The 23,459-nt window shown below is 32.9% G+C and overlaps 2 protein-coding genes across 2 annotated transcripts; both read left to right on the top strand.

Moving 5' to 3' along the window:
• The first annotated feature begins 7,002 nt into the window (after positions 1–7,002).
• Positions 7,003–7,779, top strand: LOC112795185 (uncharacterized). The gene is made up of 2 exons (XM_025837131.1): positions 7,003–7,457; positions 7,527–7,779. Exons 1-2 carry the CDS (start codon positions 7,003–7,005, stop codon positions 7,777–7,779), a joined length of 708 nt encoding a protein of 235 aa, XP_025692916.1.
• A 1,899-nt stretch (positions 7,780–9,678) lies between these two features.
• Positions 9,679–12,925, top strand: LOC112795184 (uncharacterized). Its single transcript, XM_025837130.3, has 2 exons — positions 9,679–10,466; positions 12,342–12,925. Exons 1-2 carry the CDS (start codon positions 10,084–10,086, stop codon positions 12,916–12,918), a joined length of 960 nt encoding a protein of 319 aa, XP_025692915.3. The 5' UTR covers positions 9,679–10,083; the 3' UTR covers positions 12,919–12,925.
• Positions 12,926–23,459: the final 10,534 nt, after the last annotated feature.

The raw sequence follows: 23,459 nt of genomic DNA, 5'->3' as shown, positions 1-23,459 counted from the left end.
TTTTTTCTAATACTTTTACGAAAGTAATTTTTATGCTCTTTTAATTTTTAAATTTGACATAAAATATAAAAAATAATAAAGAATAAATTATTATTAAATAAAAAATTAAAAATCAATATTTTATAAGTTATTTAATTTTTTTAATGTACACAATAAAAAAAATTTTATTAATGTAAGTGCAATACTAAAATCATTACGTTTTTATTATACGTAACAGTTAACATAAAAATTTATAACTACTTTTTAGTTTATTTATTTTCTCAAATGAAGCAAATATAAAAATCTAAATACAAAGAACTCCTTTTCTTACATAATTTTAATTGCTAAATTTTTTTTATGTCTTTTAATTATTATACTAAAAAATGATGAATACTACCTTACAAATAAATAGAAAAAAATTGTCACCATTCTTAATTGAAATTATCTACACTCTTCTAAACGCAATAAAAAACTAAATTTAAGTCTTTTTATTGTGAGTACTTTTTAATTATTTAATATATACAAACTTTAATTTATTTATTCATGATAAAAGTTAAAAGATAATTTTAACATTATTTTTTTTATTTAATCAGATTAAATTTTAGTGTTATTAACTCAATTTTTTTAGACAAAAAAATATATTCATCAAGTCATATTTTTTTAGTAGAATACAGAGTATGTCCATTACATCATAACTTTGATAAGTAATAAAAATTTTAAAATATTAAATAAATTAATGCTTATTTCTGCTCTAATAATGTTTATTTTTATTACGAAAATTTATATGTATTACATGCGCAGGCATTACACTCATGTTTCACACACACAATATACTCACACACACTACCATGAGTATCATGAGTTCTTAAACCAACAACTAGCGTCAGCTGGAATTAGAATCCGGATGCAGCATTGTATGAGGCAGATAGGTAAGCCATCTATGCTGGGCCTCTGCTGCAGTTATCATGAAATTTTAAATCGCAACACTATCATCCGCAATGAACTCATTACCATAATTTTTTTGATAATACATTACCATAAATATTAATTTTTATCATCATTGTCAGATTTTTTGCCAGCCCAAACTTCTCAAACATGCCTTGATCCATCTATAAGAGCTAACCTGCATCACACACACTTGGTCCAATCGTAACTCGGCTCGGCTAACCAACAAAATGGCTAGGCTAACAGCTAACGCTTTCACATCCCAGCCTTTTAGTTGCAAGGGGACACAAGTGACATTATCTGTATCTGTGCACTTCTCAACTGCTCCACCCGTTGCATATCCACTGAGTAGTCCTGCTTTTGGTGTATACTCAAAATAACTTTTCACAATCTTAATCCTTCACATTCATTTATAATATATCTGGGTGGTTCAAATTGATGGAACATCATGTTCCGCTTCCTAAACTGTCATACCTGAACATCTTCCTAAAATATAACTTATAATTAGCATGCAAGTAAAAAAGTCGGCCATAAATATCAGAAGAATAAATTAAGACATTATCAAAAATTCCAAATAAAAAAATGTCAACTACCTCTCAGTCGTGCATTCAGTTTCTGTAGCAGAATTGCTTGCTTGAACTATTACAAATATTTATATCGTCCATACCAATATGGGTATCAAATGAGTGAATTTCTTCTGACGACGGCTGCGTGTTCAAGTTTATCACAAATGCCATATTGATGTCTAAGATTATAAATAAAATAATGGTCATTATAATATTAGAAAAAGAAAAATAGCAATTAATTAAAATATATGCAAATTAATAACTAAGTGTCCATTTTACTTAAATATTTTGGATAAGTAAGACCAAAAAAAATTATCAGGTAGCTATTTGATAGATTTTTGGATGTGTTCTAAAAATATTTTTAGTTCGATTAGATTATTTTGTATGTGTAATAAACTTACGACATAAACTAATTTCAACCATTATCTAAAATACCAACCAATAACATCAATAAAAAAATTAATATGAATAAATACTAATACTCAAACAAGTAATAAAAATTTCAACTAATGCTATGATAATATATGTTGGATATTTTTTATAAATAATAAAAAACTTAAATTTAATGTTGATTATAATAATTTTGAAAACAATAATGTTCAAATAAATAACGAAAAAATTCAACTAATAATTTAAATAATAAATATTACATGCATTTTATCGAATCAAAAATCAAAAGATTAATTGTATTATGTATGTTTTTATTTAAAAACTAGAAAGTAACAATTTTGAAAATGTTTATATTTAAAAATTAGATTTTTACGATTTTGAATGTGTTTTAAAAATATTTTGTATATAATATCATACTATTCGATGTGTTATAATTGAAAAATAAAAACACAATTATTATGACTATACAAGCTACATCTTTTCTGGTAAACTCTAGATTTTTGATTTGCTTCTTTACTCAAACTAATTAAGTACAAAATACTTTATATACGTTTTTATTTAAAAACTAGAAATGAACGATTTTGAAAACGTGTATATTTAAAAAGAAAAATTTTACGATTTTAGATGTGTTTTAAAAATATTTTGTATATAATATCATACTATTAGATGTGTTATAATTGAAAAATAAAAACACAATTATTATGACTATACTAGCTACATCTTCTCTCGTAAACTCTAGATTTTTTATTTGCTTCTTTACTCAAACTAATTAAGTACAAAATACTTTATTTGTAACAATTCTATTAATAAAATCAAATAAAATCAAACTTGTTCCAATTAAATAAGAATGAAATTTTTCTGTTTATTTTTAAATATAATTAAAAATGATGAATATGATATTTCATAACATTAATTAAGCACAAGTGTGAAAAGTGGTGATACCTTTTACCAATGAAAACGAGAGGGTGCTTCAGCTGGAAGGTAGTGATACCTTCACCGATGAAAATGAGAGGGGGCTTCAGCTGGAAGGTTCCTGTTGCATTTGAAATTCACTAATGCCATGTGAAGAAGGTTACGTAAAAAAAATGTTTACGTGAGGTTACTTAAAAGAAGCAAAGTCCTAATAGCTAACCATGAAGTGGGAGAGAAGTTAGATTGATTTATGTTTTTATTATTTAAATTAAAAATATTTATAGATATGTACTCTAAAAATAGGGATATGTTTTAATAAAAAAAATTAAATATTATTAAAGACTGATTAAAGGTTGATTAGTGTTGTACATGTAACATTTTTCTACTTAGATAGTGTTCCAAACAATCTCTAAACCAAAATTGGTTCTTGTTGGAAAAAGCATCTTAGATATAATAATATGGGTTATTCTAATATGACTATATTACAATTTATAATAACTATGGTGATTATAATATTTTAAAAAAATTGCTAAAATTGAAGTAATATTTTTTTATTATTAAACAATATTTTTTAAAAAATGTTACTTAAAAAAATATTACTATATAAAAAAATATGACTTTAACTTTATCAACACTTACATAATCATCATAGCCACTATAACATAGACAAAGTCCCGCAATTAGTAAGTTATTTTAGATGCTTACCCAAACCAGCAAAATTCACATATGTGCCAATGAAGGTCTGAAATATTGATAATTTTTACTTTATTATGTGCCAATAGAACAACTAGGTTGCATCAATAAAAAAAAAAATTTGTGCAGAGCCCACATTCCAAATAAAATCATCCTCAAAATTCATTGATATGCCATCCCAACACATATTTAAATAAAAGAGACTTATTCTTTTAAGATAATTTTTTTCATAATTTGTGTTGCTGGTCAAAGAATTGCTATTACTTGATATGCATTATTACATCATGCACTTTGTATAGTTTTGGCTTGTTAGTTAGATTAGGCAATTAGAAGATGCAACTTGATTAGTTTGTTAGAATAATTTATTAATTCTTATTCAGGGTATTAATGTAAATAGTGATAAAGGTTAATTAGTGTGTGTATATTATTCTGCCTCTGGTTAGTCTATATATAAACCAAAGCTTGCTGATATATATAAAATATATGACTCTAATTTTGGTTAATCAGAATTCATTCAATTCTCTTCTCTTTTATGTGCTATTCTACCACAACATGGTATCATGAGCTTCAAGATCCTGATTCAAGATTCACTTTCAATCGCTTCATTCCTTTGTCCTTTCTTTTTTTTCTTCTTTCAATTCTTCAAGCTTCTCTTCTCACGTGCTCTTTTTCACCAATGGCGTTCATCATTGTTAGATCGTCCACCAACAAACCAGCACCGGTTCTACTCTCTGAAAAACTCAATGATAAAAACTTCAACACGTGGAGGCTTTTGGCTTGGCTAACAGTTCAGACACTTGGCTTAGAGCATCATCTTGATGCGTCAAAAACTCCACAACGTTATGTGAAGAGTTCACGATCCAAATCTACAACCTCTTCTGAAACTGCCAAGACGGATTCACCTCCAATTCAAACACCAACTACAATATCAGAATTGATTCAAGAATCAGATGAATATAAAGAGTGGCGTCAAACAAATCTTTCGCTTACTACGTGGCTTGTGGCCTCCATGACAACCACCTTCATGAGCAAAGTGCTCCATTGCACAAGGTTTGCTGATGCATGGTCCACCATCATTGATTACTTCACAACTGCATTAAAGACACGTGTTCAGAACTTGAAATCTCAGCTCAGATCGGTTAAGAAAACAGGTACTATTGCTGATTATCTGGCTCGAATTCGACAATTAGTCGAATCTCTCTTGGCTATTGCCAATTGGCTACCAATTGCAAGAGTATGATCACATCTAAGAAATTATGGATGGCTTATCAGAGGAGTATAGCGGCTACATCACAAATGTTATGTCACGTTTGGAAACCTTCTTTGTAAGCAAAACTGAGTCTTTCTTGCTTGCATATGATGATATGATGGTTTGATTCAAGAATCCCTCTCAAGGAATTGCAATTGCCAATCTTGCTCAAAACTATTTTCAAGGTTCTGTTCATGGTGATCTCTCAAGAAGAGCTCGTGGAGGACGTTTTTAAAGAGGTGGTCACTCATCTTGGAACAATCAACGTCCACCTTGTTAAATTTGTGGCAGAGGAGGACATGGAGCATGGAATTGCTAACCTCCACCACATCTCCCTCATTTCATCAACCACATGCATACTACACAGCACCTCCATCCATTGCGGAATCACTTTGATACCCTGACTCTAGAGCTACCCATCATGTGACATCTAACTCAAACAACTTTCTTTCTTCAACATCAAGCTTGACAGATTCTGATAATCTCTTTGTAGGTAATGGTACAGGTATACAAATCGCAAACTCTGGCTCATCTATTTTAATTGATCCTCATAATAATGTTAGCTTTAAACTTTTGAATATCTTGTATGTTCTAAAAATCACTCAAAATTTGCTTAGTATGTCAAAATTCGCTGAAGACAACAATGTATACTTTGAATTTTGGCCTAAAACATGTCTTGCTCGTGATCAGGTATCAAGGAAACTCCTTCTTCAAGAAATTACTAGAGGAGGATTATATGTTTGAAAATGTGTTGTTCCAAGAAGTGTGAAATTGTTGAAAAATAATGATAGTTCTTTGACATCTGTTTCATATACTTCCCAAAAAATGTTTCTTTTAATTCTTTTTTGTCTTCAGCCATTTGTAATTCAGTTTTTTATTTCAATAATATGAATAATAACGTTGTACCATTCCATGATGATAGTAATAAATCAAAAGTTGTTCACCCTAACTCTACTAATATCAATTCTATTATGCATCAGTATATTTCTTATTATAGTTCTTTATTGACCAATTGTAATAATGATAATTTGTATGATCTTTGGCACAAAAGGTTAGGTCACTCAACTACTGCCACTATTATCTGAGTTATGAATGATTGTGGTATTTCTATGACATTTAAATTTAGTCCATCTCATGTTTGTGAAAGTTGTTCAAAAGGAAAAATGCATGCCTTACCATTTTATCCCTCTGATTCCACATATAATAAACCATTGGAACTTGTATTTGCTGACATTTGGGGGCCTGCCTCAGTCAATTTTAGATATGATTATAGGGTTTATATCTGTTTTATTGATGCCTACTCTAAGTACTCTTACTTGTTCTTATTAACTAACAAATCCCAAGCACTCACGGCTCTTAAAGTGTATACAAATACTATAAAAAATCAAACTAGTTGTAGGATAAATTCTTTATAAACAGACCATGGAAAGAAGTTTATGTCAAAGTCTTTTACAAATTTTTTACAAAAACATAGAATTAAACAAAGCCTATCCTATCCGTATACCCACCATCAACAAGAAAGTGTTGAAAGAAGACATAGAAGCATCATAGAAACTGGTCTCTCTCTTTTAGCCACTGCTAATTTACCTATGTTATTTTGGAAAGATTCATTTGCTACTGTCATGTATCTTCTAAACAGGTTGTGTGTGTTTTCCACTTCTTAGACCATACAATAAGAATAAACTTGAATATAGGTCTGAGAAATATTTGTTCCTTGGTTATTATAGCAACCATCAAGGTTTTAAATGCATGTCAAAATCTAGTAAAGCCTTTCTTTCTAGAAATGTATATTTTGATGAAAATATGTTTCTTCACCATGAAATGTTTTGCATAAATTCAAATTTCTTAGTAACCTACAATAGTTCCATGTCTCATACAGAACTAACATCCTTTATATCTCTTCCAAATAACAATTCTAATTGATCCAATTCCCTCAATCAATCTATTTCATCCTCTCTGAATTTTATATCTCCAAATAGTCCTTCTAACTCACCAAATTCTTTATTTCCTCCAATCAATTTAGATACTAATTCTCAAACCATATCTCACACATCTACTCAAAATACTATTGAAGTGCCTATTAGTGGAAATGACATATGCTTACTCCCAATCCCTGACAATACCAAGAACCTACACTCTAGGACAACTAGATCAAAGTCTGGAATTAGAAACCCAAAAGTCCTTGTCACTACTTAATCCTATGACTTAACTTAAAATATTCCAAAAACCATCAATCAAGCATTAAGTTGTCCTCACTAAAAATCTGCAATGGTTAGGGCGGATACTGCGGTTACGATAAAGGTCCTGCAGGAAGCAACGAAAGCCAATTATAGATTCAGGCCTAGTTACAGGAAAGTTTGGATGGCAAAGCAGAAGGCAATAGCACATACATACAGAGATTGGGAAGAGTTGTATGCCGAGTTGCCACGTTGGATGCTAAAAGTCCAGTCCACTATGGCCGGGACGGTTACAGTGTTGAAGACTTCTCCGGTTAGAGTGGGGGATCAGGTCGATGAGTCTACAATCTACTTTCATCATCTTTTTTGGACATTTCTACCTTGCATCAAGGCCTTTCGATATTGCAAGCCCTTCGTGAGCATTGATAGTACCCACTTGTATGGCAAGTATGGAGGTACCTTACTGCTGGCTATAGCGCAAGAGGGGAACTCGAACATCTTGTCGGTAGCGTTTGCACTTGTGGAGGGAGAAACTGCGGAGTCATGGTCCTTTTTCTTGTCCAACCTACGACAGCATGTGATGCCATAGGAATGTATTCTTGTTATCTCCGACAGGCATAACGGCATCAAAGTTGCCCCTGAAGCCCCTGATAGTGGTTGGCTACCTCCACGTACTTATCGAGCATTCTGTATTCGTCATGTGGTAGTGAATTTTAGCCTAAGCTTCAAAGGACAAGACGCAAGAAGACTGTTGGTGAATGCTGCATATGCCAAGACCGAAGCAGAGTTTGATTACTGGTTTGACATTATGCGGACTGAGAATCCGACTATGTGTGATTGGGCCAATCGGACAGAATATGACAAGTAGACCTAGCATTAGGATAGCGGGAGACAGTTTGGCCACGTGACAACCAATATTAGTGAATGTGTGAATTCTGTGTTAAAGGGTACAAGGAATCTCCCATTAACTTCGTTGGTGAAGTCTACTTACGGAAGGCTTGCAGAGCTGTTCGTGGTCCGGGGACAGATGGCGGAGGCGCAATTGGAGACCGGGCATGAATTTTGTCAGGCGTCCAGATGCTTCACGGTCACTTTGTACGACAGGCACAAGTCCGAGTATACCGTGGCTGAGATGACGCCTACTGGTAACTTCTCGCTTGGTAGCTATTGAGTTTCTCTTAGGGATCACACATGCGACTATGGCTATTTTCAGGCTCTGCATTACCCATGTTCTTACGCCATTTCATGTTGTGCCCACTCGCTACTGAATTGGGCCTTATATGTTCATGATGTGTATCGCATGACTGAGGTGTTCAACGTGTACAAGAAAGGGTTTGTGCCCCCCTATCTCAGAAGGACTCTAGCTGCCATGATGGTCCGACTGTCACTCCAGACCCTAATATGACTCGTGCAAGAGATGGACGGCCAAAGTCAACCAGAATTCGAGGAAGCATGGATCAGACTGCTCCTAAGCAACCGAAGCGCTGTGGGCTCTGCCGTCAGCCCAGTCACATGCGTAGGAATTGTAACTAGCAAGGACATACTGCTGCCGGGGATGTTTAGATGCCATGATGTTTAGCGAAAAATTAGTTCGCCAAAAATCAAATTTCAACAAATTTCGGTTCTTTAGCGATAAAATCAATTCCATACATATCAAATTTTATATAAATACGGTTGATTAATGAAAACATTAATTCGATACTAATTAAAATTTAACGTACAAATCACTACATAAATTATTTACGAATTACACAGAGCACACATAACATTCTAACGCATAAATTAACAAAACAAATTAATTCCTTACTAATGAAATTTTAACATATTCAAAATTAACCTCTTGGTCGATGTTTCCAGCCATGTAAGCAATGTTGTTCAATCGGTACATGCGATCTTGGTCTTTTATGACTCTACCACGCCAGAGTCTTGATGCCTCCAGATTCTCTCTCAATTGCTCACCTCCAAAACTCTAACCCATCAACAATGTAAACAATGTAATCCGTCACTTGGTGTCGTGGATTATGTATATATATAGCTACTCATAAACCGTAGAAGGAGTACCACACTTTATGCCCACAAACTTTTTTTTCATAAATCATGAAAGAAGTACCACCGTTTATACCCACAATATTCTCTTCATAAACCGTGAGAGGAGTACCACAGTTTATGTGCTTCTATTAAAATGAATGTGGAAGGGGTTCTACGAATTATATAAAGTAGTAACAGGACAAGCAAGTAACCGATTTTTAATTGTTTTATTTGGATAAACTTTTTTTTCATTTAGTTTATACAGATAAATTACCCATAATATTATTACTTTAAATTTCTGGTAAATTTTATAGTGCCTGTAGTTATATGGTGTCTATAATAACTATATAAGTTTAGCAAAATTCTTTTAAGTATAATTAAATTAAAATTATATTTTTTTATATTTTAATAATATTTTTTATTTTTATTTTTAAATATTATTAAATAATAATAAAATATTACTTTTAACTCTAACAATTTTTTTAAATATTGTTAAAATTGTATAAACACCATAATAAAAAAACATCAGCACGTAAATTTCTATCTACCGATAAACTTTTATTCTCATTCTCATCTTCACAGATAAAGTTATCCGTGTGAATATTCATATTCAATTTTCTCCACTGATATCCCTATAATTAAAGAACAAAATTTGTGTAAGTGTGGTGCCTGAACCTGAAGTCAAGGAGATTCTTGCTTGTTAGTGAAACAAAAGTCGAAAATTAAGGAGAATCCGTGACACAATAATTGACACTTGTTGACGAAATCAAACATTATTCTACATTCAAGTATTTCAGTAGATTGTGACATGTTACCTAGCTAATATATGCTTCCGTATATGCCCCATAAACCTATTTATATAGGATCACTAGGCATGCGTTCATAACAAGAACTAATTGCATTCGCTATTTACAATTTGTTACATCACAATTCAATAATTATAGTAGCTAGTGTCATATATTTGGTTTGTTTTTCACAATATCTCATAATCTAGTAGATCAAAGATTAATTTACCATAAAATTAGAGTTATTTATGTACAAAAGAAAATTGAATTATTAATATTTGTTTAATTAGACAAATGAATTGGCTACTCCACTGTTTATTTATGTCTTTTCTTGATTAGCTTCTTACTTATCCACATATATGGAAGCTAATTATTATTCCATGGATGAAGATGATTCATACATTGAAATTGAACTCGATGCATCGTCTTCGCCGTCGCTGCTGCCGTCGCCGCGCTACAATGATAAGGATCATCATGAGTTCCATCATCACCAGTTGCGGATATCAATTTCATCAACAATATCTTTGTCCCTCCAAAAAGATGATGCTGCTGATGATAATGAGCCTCCATGCATGTCATCTCCTATTAATGGTGATGACGCAACAAATAATAATACTAATACTAGTGCATTAATGTTCAATAATCCAGGGGTTGGATTAATAATGGAGAGTAATCCTCATAAACCTGAAGCCCAAACAACAATTCAGAGGGGAACCCATAATATGGACGCTCCATGTTCTAGGTATGTATTTATATGCATATCACAACATAAACATAATAATAGAAATGTGTTGCTTGTTTTCATTTTAATTTTATAAATCAACTCAGCACACATATTTCTATTTATTTCATGAAAAAGACGTACTTATCTTTTATGTGAGTTGCCTCATCCAATACTTAATAATTATTGTTGTTTGAATATATGAAACAAATTTAGAGGCGGATTGATTTGTAAAAATATATATTTTTTTAATTTTTAAAAATTATTTTCATTTTCAGATTCTTAGATTTTTTATGATTGTTTGGTTAAAATGAATTTTGTTTTCAAATATCTAGAAAAATAATGAAATATGTTTAATTGGTCTTTTTCATCATCAAATTTAAAACTTATATTTATTACTAAATAATAAAAATACGTTTAGTTAATCTATTATTTTTTAAGCGCACAATTTAGTTAATCAAATTATTTTTATTATAAGTTAACAATTAATTTTATAAATTTAATTGATGAATGATGATTAAATAGTCAATTAACTTTTTTAAGACAATGTGCACTAGTTAAGTCCCACAAATAGACAAAATAAAAGTTACAAATATATCTGATGACAAAAAAAAGGATTTGACATTTGATGAGAGAATAGAGAATGTAGCATAGAGGGGTTAAATGAAAAGAAAAAAGAAAAAATTATGATAGATTCGAGCAATGCACATAATCATTTAAAAGAGTGAAATCACAATCTTTTGAGTTGAAAATATCTTTAACTCTTACAAGAAAAAATTTCAGAAACAAAGAAATGTCATTTTTAGTTGTGTTGCATTTTTAAAATATGTAACCAATCATATTTGCATGTTTTATTTTGTTTTTGTTGACAATAGAAATAAAAATGATCAAACTAATCAACTCCTTATACATAAATGAATTGTGCAGCGCGAAAATTTTGTAGAAAAAGTTTATTTGTTCAAATTTTATTTGAGCGGTGTATGTAATCTATCATCAACTGAAACAAGCTAAGCAAGTGTGTGAATGTGATAACAATTTAACAAACATTTAATTTCACTAGCTAAACATGATTTCGATGCCAACAATGTTAGGACCAGCAACTTTTGTGATTAGTAGCCATCAAATAGCCATCAATGATGATTTAATGGTGTGAGATTAGTGTGAAATTTCATCCAATGTCTCACATTTCTCTGCTGATTACATACTGACCAAAATTCAATAAAATTACTACCCCCTAGACTTTTCCTTTCGATGCTGGTTTTTTTATTTTAATGACCATGTATATTTCAATTCAAATTAAAATTTTATAAAACCGCGTGCATATATAAAACCATTAGGGAAAATCGAAATAATTGATTAAAAAAAGTATATTTTTTGCCTCTAAAGTTTGTGAAAAGTTTTAAAAATACCTTTAAGTTTTATTTTGTTTTAATTTTGTCCCAAAAGTTTTCAATTTGCATTAAATATACCCTCGATGGCTAAATTTTCAAAAAATTTAAGACCAATCTAATAATAATGCATGAAAATTATGCTTGATTTTCTTATGTTGATGGTTATTTTTATGAAATTGTTGTTAAATTGGTCTTAAATTTTTTAAAATATTAGTCATCAGGAATATATTTGATGCAAATCGAAAATTTTTGAAATAAAATTGAAACAAAATAAAATTTAAGAGTATTTTTAAGACTTTTGTCAAATTTCAAAGACAAAAAGTATACTTCACCCTTAATTAAACAAGAAAAACGGGTTTTGTTCGTGTCTAATACAAATATTCAAATAATAACAACCATATTTCTCATAAACTGTTTCATTTAGCACATCAATCATGCGTAAGTTCTCCTAATTAGTAATTAGAGCAATATATAATGATCAAATTTAATATTATCTCAATGCTAGGAAACAACCAAACTTCACAACAAAAACAAGAAGCAATGGAGGCATGACGAAGTTGTTGATAAAATTTAGAGGTATAAATATTGGGGCCATATTAGCATCTCTTATAAAGCCACTATACCAACCCAACAACAATAATGGACATAACAAGTCATCAAGAAAAAAACATTTTCAATGTTATCAAAAGAAATTGGTCAACCCCACAAACAGTAGAAGAAGCAATGTAAAGAAGGATCAAGGAATAACAAGGAGTAGCAATAATAATAATGATTGGGAATTTGATCAGGATGAAATCATATGTGGCTCATTTAGAAGTTGTAAAAAATCATCAAGAAAGTTGGAGATGGATTTGGGAGCAATTAAAGGTATATTCAATGCCGTGGGAATGAACATTGCTGATAAGAAAGGTAGTAGATCAAAGAGGAGATCTCAACCTAATTCCTGTGACACTACACCAATTCATGAAGGATTTTCATTATACACTAATAATAATAATAATAATGATAATAATAATTCCATTCAGGCAGCTATTGCCTATTGTAAAAGTTCTTTTGGCCAAACATCTGATTTTTCATTCTGATGTTTAATTTTGGAGTGAATTATAGTAAAATTTTAATTTATTCAGAATAATTTAAATTAAAAGGAGAAAAAAAGAGTTCTTTTTTTTGGGATAATAATTCTTTGTTACATTAAATAAAGATTATGATACAAGCAAGGAAAACTAAATCTAATTATACAACAATGCACACACCACACAAAGTTGGGAATAAGTATGCAGTGAGAATTCAATTTTTTATGTATCAAATAATAATTTATGATTGTTATTATATGTATTATTTAATTAAATAATTAATATAATAAAAATTTTAATTAAATTTAAATATTTATCATTATAATAAATATCTCTCTCCTTATCTCAAAAGTTCTCCTAGAGCACAAAGGAATGTAGTGTAAAAAGTCCGTACAATATCGTAAAAAGATCGTTATTATGCTGCATAATTTGAATTACATAATCCTGCTTCATTGAGTACTTCAATAATATGTCAACCACAAATGTGGAACCTGAAACACAGAACACACACTCAGAACAAGAAGAAGAAGAGATACTGATAGTGTATGATAATGAAGATGTGAAGGAAGGCATACAAGACTGCAATAACAGCTTAGTGGAAAAACTACTTACAGATAAAAGCATTAATAGCTCATAGGTCCAATCAGCAATGCACAACATCCGGAAAAGGCTGAAAGGAATGAGGGTAGTGGAGCAAAAACCCAAGATCTACCAGTTCTTCTTCCAACATGAAGCAGATCTGGAAAGAATTCTCAAAGGCAACCCTTTGATGTTTAGAAACTCATGGTTGTTGCTGAAAAAATGGGACAGATCAAAAGAAATAGAAGAGACAGGCTTAGACAAGGTAGATATCAACGTTCAAATTTGGAATCTCCCTGAATACTGCAAAACCACAAAGTTAGGAAGGAAAATAGCAACTGCCCTAGGAGAAGTAAAAGAATGTGAAGTTTTTGAGACAAATAGAGAACAAAATAGATTTTTTAAAGTCATAGTGACACTGAACATCAACCCACTCCTCAAAGGAGTTAATATAGGAAGCAAAGAAGATGGATTAATCTAGGTTGACTTTAAGTATGAAAGAATGCCAAATCTATGCTACTATTGCAGATTGATAGGACACGAAGAGAGCAGTTGTGCAAAAGCTGCAGATAACGCAGAAGAAGGTGTCAACAAGTCAAGACCTAGAGCCATGGCTCAAAGCAGAAAATCTGGGAACAAAGGTGAACCAAGATAAAAAACAAAACAAGGAGGAAGATGGAAACACTGAAGCAAGAAGGAACCTTAACCAACAAAAACTCACTGAGAGAATGATGGAAAAATTGGCAAGCTTGACAATAAGAAAGGATGACGACAAAACTGTGGAAAAGAACCTAGAAGAACTGAGAGCCAAAACAGCACCAAACAAGAAAACAATAAAAGAGGCAGAGGAGTTAAAAAACAACCAGCTGATCATACACACAGCAATAAATACCATAATATTGAGAGATGATGATGTATAAAAGACACAATAAAACAGTAAAAAAAAAACAAAATAGATGATGAAACAACAACAAAAAAAAAGGAAAAGAAAAATGAAGAAACAACACAAAAGGAAAAAGAAAGGATACAAGTTATCCTAATTGACTCAACAAACACAAATAAGGAGCTGCCAAAAACAGGAACCAAAACCTGGAAGAGACAAGCTAGACAAAGACCTGCAACAGCAACAAGGGAAGAGGAGAATCTGGAGGAAGGAAACCAGAAGAGGAAGATGCGACAGCAAGATAAAATGGAAGTAGAATGGACAGGGCCAAAACTAAAGAAGGAAACTTCAGAGATGATTTATACTATGGTAGAGGCTGCAGGCAGCCCTGCCATGAGCCATGAGAATTATCAGTTGGAACTGTCGTGGGCTTGGGAACCCATTGGCAGTTCGAGCTTTGTCAAAGCTCATAAAACAAAAAGGATCCAACCTTGTCTTCTTAATAGAAACAAGGAGAAAGGAGACAGAAATGATGAGAATGAGGTACAAGGGAGGCTTAGCCAATGTTGTAGCAGTGGATTGTGAAGGAGAAAGTCGACAAAGAGCGGGTGGTCTAGCAGTTATTTGGGATAACTCCATTAGAGTATTTATACGGTCAATGTCAATTAACCACATCGATATGGAAGTAGAGATGATGGAAACAGAATAAAGATGGAGAGCAATAGGATTTTATGGCTGGCCAGAGCAGGAGAATAAGCAACTTTGTTGGGAACTCCTCAGCTTGTTAGGAAGAGAATCAAACATGCCTTGGATGATATTTGGAGACTTCAACCAAGTAATGGGACAACATGAGAAGCAAAGGGGAGACTCGGTGATATTCTCACAAGTCCAAGGATTCAGAAAGGTGATTCAAACGAATGAACTATTGGATCTTGGCTTTGTGGGACACTCTTTCACTTGGACAAACGGACAAGCGGGAGAGGACAATATCCAAGAGAGACTGGACCGAGCAATGGCAACTATGAAGTGCAAAGAAGCATATCTGAAGACCATTGTGCAACATTTGAGCTGTTATAAATCTGACCATAGCCCTATTTTTCGTGGATATGATGGGTGAACAAAGAAGAAGCCCCTTCACAGGTTCAGATTTGAAGAATGTTGGCTAGGTAATAAAGAATGCGAAAAAGTGGTCAAAGAAGCACGTGACAGCAGCGAGGGAACAATTGAGACTAAGATAAAAAATTGTGACAGCAGACTGGACAAATGGGGATAGACTAATTTCAGAGACATTCCAAAAAGAATTAGGACTCTACAAAATAAGCTCTAACATCTAAACAAATTGAAACAGGAGGAAGGAATACTCTTGCAAATCAAAGTGATAGAAGCAGAGATTGATGAAGCACTTAAAGAAGAAGAAATTTGGTGGGCTCAACGATCAAGAATCAATTGGCTTAAACATTGGGATAGAAATTCCAAATTCTTCCACCAAAAAGCATCACAAAAAAAGAAAAAAAATTGGGTGAAATCAATTAAAGATGATATGGGAGTAAGCTTTGAGGATGAGAAGATGGAGGAGGTGATGGTGGAGTATTTTGACAAGCTCTTCATGTTGGAGGGGAAAAAAATTCATGAAGCGGTTGATATAGTAAAAGGGAGGATAGATTCAGCCAAGAGAGAACTCTTGGACCAAGAATTCACAGCTGAGGAAGTCCTACAAGCACTTAAACAGATGCACCTTACCAAAGCCCTAGGACCAGATGGAATGACGACTCTCTTCTACCAGAAAATGTGAAAAACAGTTGGTAACGATGTTACTTATCAAGTTCTTAGAATTCTAAACCATAATGATGATCCTACCCCTATAAATGCAACACATATCTATATGATTCTCAAAATTAGAAATCCTAGTCATGATAAAGATTTTAGACCTATTTCTTTATGTAATGTAATTTTTAAACTTGTTACAAAAATAATTGCGAATAGACTCAAACAAATTCTCCCGAATATTGTTGGAGAATTCCAAAGTGCTTTCGTGCAGGATAGGATAATCACAGATAGTGGATTGGTAGCATTTGAGATTTTTCACTACATGAAGAAGAAAACAACAGGTCAAAAAGGATACATTGGGCTGAAATTAGACATAGCAAAGGCTTACGATAGGATTGAATGGCCGTTCTTAAAGGAGGTTATGGTTTCTATGGGTTTCTCATCAAGATGGATTAATCTCATATGGAACTGTATCTCATCAGTGTCATTCTCAATCCTAATCAATGGTATACCAAGCAAGAACTTCAAACCTTCTAGAGGACTAAGGCAGGGAGACCCACTCTCCCCATATTTATTTGTTTTGTGTGCTGAAGTTCTCTCAGGACTGCTAATCAAGGCTCAAAACAGCAAGATAATACGAAAGGTCAAAGTAGCAAGACAGGCACCACAAATAAACCACTTGTTTTTTGCAGACGATAGCATCCTATTTTCAAGAGCTTCAGACCAAGATATTCAAGGAATAAAGGAAGTTTTTATCCAGTACTAGACAGCTTCAGGCTAAAGAATCAACCTTGATAAATCAGAAATCTCCTTCAGTCGAAACGTACCAACTACCAGACAAAATCTCATTCAAGAGTGGCTAGGGATAAAGGCGGTAGAACAACACTCTAAATATTTGGGCCTCACTACATTTGTAGGAAGATCCAAAAAAGAAGGTTTTGATTTTATTTAAGAGAGGATTTGGAAAAAACTTAAGGGCTGGAAAGAAAGATACCTTTTAAGAGTCGAAAAAGAAACTCTTATTAAAGTGGTGGCACAATCTATTCCAATATATATAATTGGTTGTTTTCAATTACCCAAGAGCCTATGTCAACACATAGATAGTATGATCAAAAAATTCTATTTGGGAAGCAAAGAAGGAGAGAGAAAAATTTATTGGATCAAATGGGACAAACTGTGCACCAATAAAATGGAGGGAGGTTTAGGATTCAAAAATTTTGAAGCATTCAATTCAGCTCTTCTAGCCAAACAAAGGTGGAGGCTCATGAGAAAACCAAACTCCCTGGCAGCAAGACTAATCAAAGCTAGATATTACCCAAGAACCAACTTTTTGGAATCATCAACATGATACACACCAAGCTATACTTGGAGAAGTATTTGGAATGTAAAGGAAGTGCTACAAATAGGAGGAATATAAAAAATTGGAGATGGCCGATGTTCATACCCTAGGGTCGAGCTGTCCGACCCGGGGTGTTCTACAGACAAAGCGACCGACCTCTTCAGATCAGGATCACCCGACCTCTTCTCAAAGAGCTCGGCCAAATCACAAGAAAGCCCAAAAAAGGGCCCAAACAGAGGAACACGATCCGAATCCAAGGGCAGCCCAAGCCTACAGAGATAAAGGCGGTTCCCTTAAAGATAAGATGGTCTCACTTGAAGATAAAGATAAGATAAGATAACTAACTTATCTTATCTAAAGGAAGGTCTCTCTACACCATTATAAATACACTGGAGCACCCAAGTATAACTCATACTCTGATTCTACTCAATGCCTGCTTAATACCCTTGCTAACTTAAGCATCGGAGTCCCTTGCAGGTATTCCCACCCTCCGGGGACGAAAGAATCAGCACCACCATCAAGTCAAACAAATCAGGTACAACCGTTTCGACCAGCACAGAAGATCTCATCCGAGATCGACCTACAGTTTCAGGTAACCCTCGGAACAGCCGATCTGTTAAAATTTGGGGATCACCATGGCTACCAAATCAACACAGATTCAAAATTTGGAGTCTAGTAAATTTTTTAGGCAAAGAGGCTACAGTGAGAGAACTGATGTATGATGAAGGGAACAGGTGGGATGCAAAAAAGATTAAAGACACATTCATGGAATTTGAAGCTCGACAAATCCTACAGATTCCTCTACCAATCACAGCACAATCAGATGAATTTTATTAAAAATTTACAAAAAATGGGGAGTTCAAGGTTAGGGATGCGTACCATAGAATTATGAAAGAGCAGAGCAATCGATATAGGAGTGAAATCTCATCAAACCCGAAAGAACCCAAATGAAAAAGGCTTTGGAAAGCTAAGGCACACCCCAGAGCAATCAACTGCGTATGGAGGCTGATGAACAATTCATTGCCAACTCGATTGAACCTGCAAAAAAGGGGAGTCAATTGCACAGCCCTATGGCCAAGATGTTGGAAGAAAGAAGAAACATAGACTCACGTCATCGAGAATTGCGAGTTTGCTCAAATTTTCTGGTACCAGAGCCACCTAGCCATACGATCATCAGAGCCACCTGGAGCCCAAGCTTGTGAGTGGATTGAGAAATTGATGAAAAATTTAGGTTCGGTCTCGCAAGATCTTCTTTGCACAAGCATCCTTACTCTTTGGCAAGCTCAAAACAAGCACATGTTTAACAAGGAGAATCAATCCCAATTGAAGCAGCGGAATTAGCAAGAAAAAATCATGAAAATTACATCAAAGCTCATACGTTTAATTTGAATGGAACCGTAGAATCACCTCCTAGAGCTACAAACACTAAAAATTGGAAGAGACCACCCATCACAAAGGTTAAAATTAATATTGATGCCGCTAGTATTGATGATGGAGTAGTGGGTATTAGTGTGGTAGTTAGAGACACTAATGGAGACATTTTGATGGCATCCACATGCAAAGCTTTCTTATTCATTCAATCTCATGAATCTGAAGCACTTATGGGCTTAGAAAAGGCTTGTGAATGTTGTTTTTTTGATGTAATAATTGAGAGTGACAATGTTGAAGTCATTTAAAGTCTTAAAGAAAAAAGTCCATAAAAATTATTTTGGTTCATTTATTAGTGATTGTTTAAGTTTAGCTAATAGCCTTAGATCTGTAGAGTACTCTCATGTAAAAAGGAATGGTAATAGAGTAGCTCATGAATTGGCTCTTACTAATCTAAATACAGTGTGGATAGAAGATGTACCTTCCTTTATATTTAATTTGGCCTATTTAGATATTATGGTCCTATTCATGAATGAAGGCTACCTATTTACCTTGTCAAAAAAAATAATATTGAGAGAACTCAAGAGATAAATCTTTAAACATAATTAGGATGAAATTTTTATATCTAATATAAGCAATAGAATACCAGCAGATTCCAACGGTAATGACGAATTCAATGTCCTAAAAATTAATTTGGGGGTTAAAATTATCATCCAAAGTAAAAAATTTCTGTGAAGAGTAGTCCATGAAAAATTACCTGTGCTCAATTTGATCAACCAGAAATTCTAAAATACTTCAGTAATATGCCCAATATGTAGAAATGATAACGAAACAATCTTTCATGCCTTGATGCAATGGGTCTCGCTCATGAGATTTGGTTTTCCCCTTTTTTGTGAATGTTATAGTGTAAAATGGAATCATGGAATTTGAAGTCTTGTGGCAAACCATAAGTAGAGGCATTGGAAGAGGTCAATCTTCTATGCCCCTCCTTGCATCTCTGTGTTGGGCGTTGTGAAAAAAAGATTTAGAGATCTTTGAAAGTGAGAAATTGGTGGCAATAGTAATTATGAAAATAATAAAAAAGTTTTAATAAAAAATGACTTTTTTGTGAATCCTAAATCTCTTCTTTTAATTTTTTTTTGCTAGTATTTAGTATTTATTAAAATGGGAGATTCTTTTTTCTTTTGTCTTTGTTCGTATAGTGAATGATATATTTCTTTTTTACAAAGTAACACAATTTACATATCTTTGAGAGAAAAAAAATTAACAACTGATTCTTACTTAAAAGACAAAACAATTAAACAATACAATAGATAGATAAGTTAGTTCTTAAAAAATTCATATTAAATACTTTAATTTTTAATAAATTTTTGTTACCTAATTTTTTTTTAAATTAGTCTTTTTAGACAAATGTGGGAAGTGACTATATTCATGATTCAAGAAAGAAAAAAAAACTTTACAAACACATGCAAGAAAGCCAAATCACTAATTTCTAATCCGATATTTCGATTCACAGTCATGAAAATTTTTTTTAGATTGTTATTTCAGAATCAATCAAAGACTCGAGAGAGAGAGGATTTAATATGTGGATCATCTTTTTAGGTAATGTCATCGATAAATACAAATAAATCAAAATATACATCACACCAAAATAGTCTAAAAAACTAAAAAAGTAACCAAGACATAATACTAGACTACTCTCAAATAAATAATAATTAAAAAATCTAAAAAATCAATTATAACATAAACCAACTCAAATCAATTTTTTTATATTTTTAATTTAAAAATTAGAATAATAGAGAGATTTTTTTATAACAAATTTTCTATTTTTTAACTAATTAGTTCTAATTGACTACACTCCTAATTAATTTTTTAGCAAAATCATAATTAAAATTATATAACAAAACATAAATAAATTTGTTTTTGTCTATTATTTATTGAGCACTCTAAATATTATGTGTACCTCACTCTATTTTTCTTCCAAATAATTTTACTATACTAATAACCACGTTTCACCTCATTTATTCCACTCTTAGTTTCCACGTATTTATATCCAGTCATGAGAAGTCAACCTGCGCAACTATTGTTATATTGAGGCAAGTAGATTTGATGAAAAACCCTCTTCTCTCTGCAGACTCGCAGTACCTTTTGCCCCTTTCTTCTATTTATTAACATTCAAGAGAAGCCTAAGGAAATTTAAGGTTGCAAAACTCACCAAGATAGGCATGAGATCTACAACATTTCCATCTCCATGAAATTGACTAGCCATCACTGTGAATATGCAATATTGGTTGGTTTACAAGCTTACAAATTTCAATCCCCGTAGATTTACTAAAATGATAACCTAGCCCTTAGGAAATTTTTGAATTTTTAAATTAGTACGAATATCAATATTCTAATAATTGTGTTATAAAATGATGTTATTTTTCATACAATGAATAGGAGTTAATTTATTCTCCATTATATAGGTGGCACTTAATGTCGAACTTTTTATTTTTATTATGATGAAAGGAATGGTGTATAGCTGAGTTATGAAGGTGTATGGTAATTCACTGACGTATGATGGCTGTCCAAGAGAAATCGGACCGTCCGATGGGAAAACTAAAATCGGACGGACCGAGTACTAAAATTAGGGGTACACAAAACCCTCAGTCCGATTTCTTCCCTCCTTCCACGTGGCCGGATGAATCCAATGATTCCATTTTACCCTGAATGTACCTCCACCCTCCAGCAACGTTCCTTTCAACCTCACACCCAAAACTCTCTCTATTTGCTCCTCAAACTCACATCATCTCCATTGTTAAAGGCTGCAAGGACCATATAGCAACTCTAAATAATCTGAATACAATGCTAATACAAGAAGACCGAAAATTAAGGAAGTGAACCAGTCAGAACTTCACATTGTTAATTATCTTGAACATTTAAATTATGTAAGTTTTTATTATTTAAAATTTTGATTTAATAAATATAATAGTGTATCAAATTTTAGTAATAGAATAGAAATAATAGATTAGAACTAATTAATTAAGTTTAAGAGGTTTAGGAATATAGTAGAACTAAGTAGTTTAAAAATTCTGAATTTTTTATTAATAATATGCTTTGTTTTGAAATAAAATGTATGACTAGTTGTTATTATGTTTTTGCTAGTTTGGATGAATGAAATCAAGTTATTATATTATTATTATTATTATTAATAATAATAATAATAATAATAATAATAATAATAATAATAATAATAATAATAAAGAAGGATATTTTCGTCTTTAACCTTTTTTTCGTGAACATTTTAGTCCTCAAGCAATGGAAAATACATTAAAGTCCCTGATCCTTGAAAAACGCAGACATTTATGTCCTTCCGTTGAATTCAGCCGTATGCACTGGACGGAAAAGGCTGAGCTGGCAGAGGTGACACTGAGGTGGCACGTAACGGAGGCCAGGTGGCATGGAGCATTTCGTAACAGGACATATAAGTCCCTGGAGACAAAACAACGCCGTTTTTGTATCCTCCCCCATTCTTTTAAATTTCTCTACCCTTTTCTTCTTCCTTCGTCCCTTTTTCCTTCCATTATTCTTCCTCGCCCCTGCCTCCATCACCGCCGCACAGCCGCGCCTCCGTCAGCCACCATCAACGCCGGCGATCTCCTCCTTCCTCTCTTTTCACGTCTTCTTGCCTTTCTCACTCCCTTACTCCCATTAGTCTCTCTCTCTTCTCACCCTCCTTTCACCCACCGTTCGTCCGCGACAACCTTCTCGGCGACCCACTACCGCCGCGCCGCCGCGCCGCCGCCTTTCTGCAAAAACTAGTCTCAAATCTCAAGGGGTTAGGGTTTTCCTTTCATTATCTTTTTTGTTAGGATGATAGTTTTGGCAAAAGAGATACAAGAGTCTGCAAAAGAATTTCATATATTTTTCCTGATGGTAAGTCATAATTAAGGTCATGTTTCTCCATTGATTCTTATATGATGTTACTTAATTCAGCTTATATTTGTTTGGCTACTGGTATCTATCTATAGGTTGTTCTGAACTACAAAGCAAGCAGCACTCAAGGGTGTTGGTGTTTACCTTACAATGTTCTCTTAATATACTCGAAGGTGATACAAGGTAAGCTCATACTTGTGGTAAAAGACCTTTGATATCAACTGCAACGTTTCATGGATAGTCATAGTCTGTTTATATAACTGCCATTAACTTTGTAAAGTTTGGTGCTGGTTTGGTTGTGCAGGTGTTCCATATGGCCATCAAGTCTGTTTCTATCCGAGTTAATACTTTCTCATCCAAAGTTGTTTTCTAATAAATTTTGCTTTGAGGTAAGTTATATTATATTTATATATACACTACGATTTTGTTGAATTTAGAAACAACTTTGATGTTTTCTGATCATGTATAGTCCTTTGCATTGTTGGAATTTTTACCTTCTATTTATAAATTTTGATAATTTCATTTCTTTCCTTAAGATAGCTATATAGGCTTTCAAATGTGATAATTGTCTTGCACTAAGTCTTACTTCCTCAAAATTTGGAACAGATTGGCTCAGGGGATGGCTTAGTTGGATTATGTCTTGCACATGTGAAAGCTTCCAAGGTACACCAAAAACCAATCTTTAATTGATGACTC

Source organism: Arachis hypogaea, chromosome 4 (assembly GCF_003086295.3).
Source record: "Arachis hypogaea cultivar Tifrunner chromosome 4, arahy.Tifrunner.gnm2.J5K5, whole genome shotgun sequence".
NCBI classification, from domain to species: domain Eukaryota; kingdom Viridiplantae; phylum Streptophyta; class Magnoliopsida; order Fabales; family Fabaceae; genus Arachis; species Arachis hypogaea.
Note: the sequence above shows the minus strand (reverse complement) of the source record. Positions and strands in the feature narration are given on the sequence as shown.

Bases quoted from the DNA above. Each gene is read 5' to 3' on its own strand.
- LOC112795185 (XM_025837131.1), top strand. From the start codon at position 7,003: ATGGTTAGGGCGGATACTGCGGTTACGATAAAGGTCCTGCAGGAAGCA. The intron at 7,458-7,526 runs GTCCTTTTTCTT...TATCTCCGACAG, and splicing joins GGAGAAACTGCGGAGTCATG to GCATAACGGCATCAAAGTTG.
- LOC112795184 (XM_025837130.3), top strand. From the start codon at position 10,084: ATGGAAGCTAATTATTATTCCATGGATGAAGATGATTCATACATTGAA. The intron at 10,467-12,341 runs GTATGTATTTAT...TCTCAATGCTAG, and splicing joins ATGGACGCTCCATGTTCTAG to GAAACAACCAAACTTCACAA.